This window comes from Megachile rotundata, chromosome 3 (assembly GCF_050947335.1).
Source record: "Megachile rotundata isolate GNS110a chromosome 3, iyMegRotu1, whole genome shotgun sequence".
Lineage (NCBI taxonomy): Eukaryota > Metazoa > Arthropoda > Insecta > Hymenoptera > Megachilidae > Megachile > Megachile rotundata.
In genome coordinates this window covers 21590524-21597578 of record NC_134985.1, presented here as the reverse complement: position 1 = coordinate 21597578, position 7055 = coordinate 21590524, and the positions used below count along the sequence as shown (strand labels likewise).

Here is a 7055-nt window from a genome sequence, read left to right as displayed (position 1 = left end):
AATAGGTTCGTTGTATAATTCAGTGAACAAGATCGTGTTTAATTTCTCATATTTATTATTGCATACTGTTTATGTTAGTATATTACTTAGGTATACGTGCCAAATAGCAACTTAAATGTATGATTGCGTGATTCATCTGTTTGTTTCACCCGTCAAGCACGGATAGGTAGATAGGTGATAGGTAGGTAGGTAGGTAGACAGGCAGATAGGTAGATAGGTAGGCAGGTAGGGTAGGTAGGTACGTAGGTAGGTATTTAGGTACGTAGGTTCGTAGGTAGGTAGGTAGGGTAGGTAGGTAGGTAATGTAACGCTTACTCCACTATATATAGGGTGTATTTATAATTATAGCATATGTCAGTAGAACGTCATCTTACATGCTAATCAGTAATAAATAAAAAGAGGAATTCGTAATTGGTGACAGGTTCTGCTTGCATCCGTGACTAAAGTAAACTTGTTTCCAAAGCCTCGACATCTGAGGTGCTCGGAAGAAAACGAAAACAAATATCGTTTCGCGATTCGTCACGGGTACATACACATATTTCAAGCGTCTCCTGTAAAAAGACACGCGCGCAACTATTCGTACGGGGGTGTCAGTTTAATCAATTTGACTATCTACTAAAAAAGAAATACTTTGTTGAACGTAAATAGAAATAATAATAATAGTAATAATAATATTAATAATAATAATAATAATGATAGTAGTAATAATAACAATAATAATAATAATAATAATAGCAGCTACAAACTGTCGCCATCTGCAGAGAAACTTGCGCTTACCGCCATTCGCGGACAGCGGGCGTCTTTCTATAGGCCGCGATGATTTTAAACGAATCGATCGAGGGATTAAAAACAGAAACGAAGACAGATCGGTTCGGTCCGCGTTCACAAGATCACGGCGATCGAGGCCGAAAGACGAATAGAATCGCAACGATTCGAAAACATCCTAAATTTCGAGGTAAGAACTGGTCAGAAATTGGCCGCGATCAACCGCGACCCTGAGGACGCGTAACACATCGTTCTTTTCGATTTCGCTGTTCAATTATCGCCGAGGCCATTGGTCGGAGGCCGAGGCGCGTCGGACTTTGTTTCTCGAGCGCTTTTCAAAAATAATTGTTGTACCGAAGACACCGTGTTTCTGCCTCTCGTTGCGTCGACCAATGTCTCGCTCGGAGCGCGATAGCGGCAAATTCAAACGAAAACAGAGGCTCGAATCTTAAATAAAAAATATTTGTTTACGACCGGACAAATAAATATATTACAAGTTACGATAACAAAACACGAACTATGCCGAATAATAATGGTTGCATTCTCTCTATTTACAGTAAACGCGCGGTTGTGCTTGTCTCTCTGTCGCGTAACGTACCGTGTGTGTTCTCCTTTAGTGTACTTGTTTTAAGAACGTCTTCTTTTCCTCGCTTTCCCTTCCCCCTCTCGCTTGTTTTCCTTCTCTCGCTCGTTCGTTTACATTCTTTTCCACACTTGCGCTCCTCTCGTTCAAATCTCTCGCCTTTTCTCCCACTTTCCTTGCTAACTGCTCTCTTTACCTTTGCCCCTCTTTCCCCTGTCCCACTCGTTCCTTTTCCATGGACATTTACATGTACGTGTAGCATCGTATGGTGTGTGTATCTATGTACGTGTACGTGTGTGTGTACGTGTATGTGACTGCACCGAGCGCGTACGTGAGACGGTTAAGTGCGCGTGTGTCGGATATTGGCCCAATGGCCAGGTATGGATGTGTTGTGTGTGTGTGTGTGTCTGTGTCTGTGTGTATATACGATTAAATAATCGGGTTTCGAAGAAATGTGCGGTTCTATTGTTCGACTAATAGTTTTCCTGTAAATTAGGATGCCATCTATAGATTATTCTCGAACGATCGGCCGTTACCGCAGCAGATAAAAGGAAAACACGCGTCGACGAATAAGCTCGTATTCTCTGTTGGCTTTCGTCGTGGATCTCGACCGCGTCCCTTCCGCTGTCGTAACGTCTGCTCGTGGCATTAACGTCGTTACGCGTTACACATCCTGTAAACTAGTCGTAAATCGCGGACACGGGATTAGCTACGGTTCGTGTTATCGCCTTTATCGTCTACAGAGCTTGCTTGGATTCTTCTTAATTTGGTTTTTCTGTTCCTTCGTGTATACAAGTGTGTGTCTCGTGTATGTCGGGTCGATCGTTATTAATAATACGACGTATTACATTCTCGAAGCTAAGGCGAAAATAAAGGAAAGATTCGGCGCGTGCGTGATACATTTCACCTTTAGTTTTGCAGATTCCCGAAGTAGAACAAACGTTACAAATCTGTAACCGCAGTCGAGTGTTCCTCGCCTCGCTGGCAAATACATTTCGCTCGTTCGTTCGCTCGCGACAAACTATTTTCTTCTGCCTTTCCGATTCGCGTTTTCAACGGACTTTCATGAGTTGCCAATTTCCTCGAACCGTCTAACCGATCCCGACTCGGAAATCGGCCAGACGGTGTAAAGCAGAATGAGAAAACGATAAGTAAAACGAGCGAAACACAAAAGCCATCGCGACAAATGGGAAGGTTGTTCTCGAAAGTAGTATACCAGTGTCACGCCCGTCCGTCCTTATATTGCCTCGATAAAAATTCTAACAGCTACTTTGTCTTCGAACTCTAAGGTCCTTACGTTTCTCTAAATTTAATTTCTTCCCGTGAACTTTTGTTTGCGTCCTCGACGACATTTTTTTTTGAACGGAAAACTGCATCATCATCATCATCTTCATCATCATCATCGTCATCGTCGTCGTCGTCGTCGTCGGTCGTCATTATCATATCATCGTTATCGTGAATGTTTTTCAACGTAAAACGCATCCAGCAGCGACCTTATAGCGTCAATATATCAATTTATGTATATATATACTTTTTTGTTTCATATATAGATTTACTTTACTTTGTGTCCTATATCAATAATAGCGTATTAGATGCATTTTTGTTGTTGTTGTTCACTTACACTTTATGTATGTAATATAAGTATCTTTTTTGTTTTCTTCATCATTTGCTCACAGAGATATATATATAATATATATCAAAATGCGTAAACGAAAGATTCTCGAAATGTCCGTTTTCCCTCCGGGTGATTCAGTTACACGCATTTCCTTTCCCTGACTTCTCTTATTTTTTTTGTTGCTCTTCATCGCCGCTCATTCTCTCTCACTCGTACAAGCGAATCGAAAGAAACGTTTACGAGAATATGCCATTCAGGGTATTACCGGTACTGGTTTGTTCCAAAACAGAAATTTTGTCCGGTTGCTCGTAGATTCTGTACATTCGCTCTGCACAACACGCACACAAACGATTCGTAGACACATTGCGTAATCGACGGAGAAAATCATCCCCTTTCGATCCCGTGCGATTCGGTCCGAATCTTACAGGGTCAATAAGGTACATTTGGTTCGTTCGAAAGGAAAGCCAAAAGTTTTGTTCGCAAAATATTCGAGTTCCTCCTTTGATTCTATCCTCGACTATAAACCGTGCTCTTTTTAATCCTCGTAGACATCGCGCAGCGTCGCTAACACTTCGAGACGAGACGAAGAGAATATCGTACATAAGAAGAAATATTTATTTTACGCAACGTCCCCACAAATATAATTCTTTGCATCTTTTTTTCTTTTGTCACTGTACTCTGTTTCCTAAATTTTTATTTTACGTTTCTTCCGTTTTCTTTTTTTTTTTTGTTTTAGCTGTTCAGTCACAAAACAATTCTCATTCGGTGACGGGAAATTTCGAAATGATTTTTCATCACGTATAAGTGGTCACGGTCTACGGGACACGTTAAATTTCTTTTTTTTTTTTTGGAAGGCACTTACTACTTTTTTTTGTCTTTAATACAATATTAATTTTAATCTTTTCCACATTCTCGCTTGTTCACATGCCCCATCCTTTTCTCTCGCACACCCTCTCCCTAATTCTTTTTCTGTCTTTCCGCTAATTCTTTCTCGCAATTTCGTTCGCGGCTCTTTGAACAAATATATTTCTTTTTTTCTTTCTATCTCTGTCATTCTCTCTCATCCCCTAGCTTTGACTCACGAATATCTTTCGTTCCACCCTGCTGCTGGTTTCGTTCAAATTTACCTTCTCGTTGAACACATTAAGCCTAAATCGTAATAAAATCTTTTAGAATCGCGATCTACTGTTCTCTTTTTCTCTTCCCCTCGTTCCTTTTTCTCCGCGAAAACTAAAATGAAAGCGCTCGAACGGCACTTTCCTCGTCGACGAAACGTCTATTTTCTTCTTTTGCACAAAAATTGTTCGTATCAAGAATAACGCGTTTTTTTTTAATCCCGAAATTTTCCCGAATTAATTGTCTAATTCGCCGATAATAAATTACTAATCGAGTCTCTCTCTCTCCTCGCTCTCTCTCTCTTTCTCTTTCTTTCTCGAAACTCTCGAAATTATTAGTTCTTCACAAACCGCGTAAAGCTTTGATAGGGGAGTGGCGCGAGAACGTTTTCCGAAAAATTTGCCTAGACAATGGATAGATAACGACGGACAGAGCTAATATACGCCCCGTTCTCTTTTCCTTTTTTTTTTTCTCTCGAGCAAAAGCGAAAAGCGATGGTCTTTTCCTTTTACAGAAGGCCACTTCGAATTCTTATTTTTTTTAATAGTTTTTTTTTGTTTTTTGGTTTACCTTTTAACACCTACAAAGAGTCACTCGAACCGGTGTGCCAACTTTAAAAAATTTTTGTTTCTCTCTGTTTATTTTTTCCCCTTTGTTTTTAGAAAGTTCCGTTTTCTCTTTTTCACAAACGCTCCCTCTCGTTTCTCTTTCGTCTCATTCGCTCATACATTCTTTCGCGTCCTCTCGATCTCACGTGCTCTCTCTCTCTCTACTTCTCCGTCTTTTCCCCTTTCCCGTTCCTAAGATGACCAGGTTCGAAACGAACTCGATCGTGGACGTCGCACGAAATCTCTGAACGCCGGTTCGTGGCAAGAACGACCGAGGAGCAGTCGCGGAACGTCCGAAATAGGTAATCTCGAACGAAACGTTGAGGTCGGTTTCGGAAAAAAAAAAAATGATGTCCAAGCGTTTGTGAACGGTTCTCGATCGGTCGGGTCAGAGGAATGTTCGCGGTACCAACGTAACGCGGTTCTCGGTTCGACGACTACTCGGTACTCGTCGTTCTTCGATTGTCGAGGATCGAGGGTCCCTTCGCGAAAAGTCGTGTACGCGTACTATGTAAAATTTTGAAAAATAGCACGATCTTTCCGAAAAAATGCATTCGCTCGAACACTTGACGCACTCTCACTCGTCGCGTCTGCACAGTTTTCTATCACTTTTTCTAACACAAGCACGCCTCTTATCTACGCGTTCTCCAGTTCCAAATTCAATGGATTTCGCAATGAGTGTCGCCGTTTCATTTTTGTCTCGTTCCCTAATCTCTAAACCTTATAATTTTTATACTTGGCATACCCCAAATATGGCAGGAAGGCAATTATTACACTTAATAAAGTACAGCAATCGGTTTTGTTCACCCTTTCGCGCGCAAACGCGTTCGTTCGAGCCGAACAACCTTCTTTTCTTCTCGATCCATAAAGATAATTTCGTCGTTTTCCCATTCGACGAACGGTCGTTAAGCGAATTTTGTACACGTTCGTCGGTCCCGCGGCTACCGTCGCCTCGCGTTCTCGCGGAAACGCGACAATCTCTCGTTACAGTCGCTTTCGAGCCGCGGCGAGCCCGACGAATTCGCTCGTCGATCGCGGATTCGCGATCCCGTCCGTTTTCGACGCGAGTAGTGGCTCGCGGTACGCGACCGTTCACCAATCGCTATACATTTGGCATATTAAACGTACGGTTATCGTATATGCGTAGATACATATATAAATGTCGCGCGAAGCCAGCAAACTTGCTCGCGGATTCGATTCGCTCCTTTTTCCATTCTAGCGGATAGCTAACGGAACGGTTCCTCGACCATAGGTGGGTCTCGCGTCCGAGTCGAGAATCGAGCGATCGATGCTCGAGACCGGAAGAAAAAAGATCCGTTCGAGATTCAGGAATCCGGAGCGAAGAAATCGAGAACGTCGAACATCGATCCTCTCTCGAACGACTCGCGCGCGATTCCTCGTCCTACGAAAGTCCGTCTTTTCCCGGCCCTCTTCTCTCCATTTTGATTGTAGATCTCGCGCGAGATCAGCCTGCTATAACGCGCGGCGTATCGCCACGAGGACGTCTCGCCGCGAACCGTTCGGAACACCGAATCGCGAACACCGCCTCTTCGGAGATTCGACAGGTTCCGCGGAAAGCGTCGAGCGCGCGAACGCCGTTCGCGTATAAGACGAAACAGAAGCCTGCTAAAATCGCGACGACGATGGAAGCGGAGCCGTGTCCGGTCGATCCGATTGGCATCGATTTAAACTGCTCCTTCGTCCTGGACTATGCGGCTGCTGGCTCGCTTACTATTCGCAACGAGAGTCCGTTAGGGGCTCCAGTTTAACAGGGATCTTGTCCTTGTCCTTGAGCCCGTGGGGACCTTTCACCAGATCCGCGATGTCCTCTTGGAAGAGATTCTCCGGTCGCGGACTGACGAAGCTCCGCGCTGGCTTGTAGGTCATTCCGCTGACACCGATACCGACTTCCACGCTGCTAGGTATGTGGCTAGGGTCCATCAGGGAACCGAGCGGACTCGCCAGGGGACTCTCCATCGGACTCTCCGGCGGGCCACCGGATCCTGGACTCGACAATCCCAGATTTAGGGGCGAGTTTCCGTTGTTCCCGCCAAGTCCACCGCCACCGCTACCGCCACCGTTGTTGCTGCCGATACCGGCCGCGCCGCTATTGGTGTTGTTGTGATGATGCTGACTGGCCTGCATCGCTGCTTGGAGGTTCGACGAGAGGCTCGTCGACAGGTTCGTCGAAAGATTAGTCGCCATCATGTCGTGTTGTTGCGAATGCGCCGCCGCTACCATGCTGCACATTTGGTGTCGTAGACCTGTGTGCACGCAAACAACGCCAACGTTACGATTCGTTTAAACCCAGAGTTCTCGGAACGCGTACAGTTCGCGAGGACTCGTTTCGGACTGCTCGAGGAGAGTA

The 7055-nt window shown here is 44.4% G+C and overlaps 1 protein-coding gene across 4 annotated transcripts in view; it reads right to left on the bottom strand.

The window, feature by feature from the left end:
- Positions 1 to 32: 32 nt before the first annotated feature.
- LOC100879093 (protein bric-a-brac 1) overlaps positions 33 to 7055 on the bottom strand; it is a 131860-nt gene continuing 124837 nt past the window's right edge. For all 4 annotated transcript variants that reach the window (XM_076529868.1, XM_076529870.1, XM_076529869.1 and 1 more), the window contains exon 6: positions 33 to 6951. In XM_076529868.1, coding sequence (XP_076385983.1) covers positions 6419 to 6951 — 533 coding nt within the window. In that variant the 3' untranslated portion in view covers positions 33 to 6418. The remainder of the gene's footprint in view (positions 6952 to 7055) is intronic.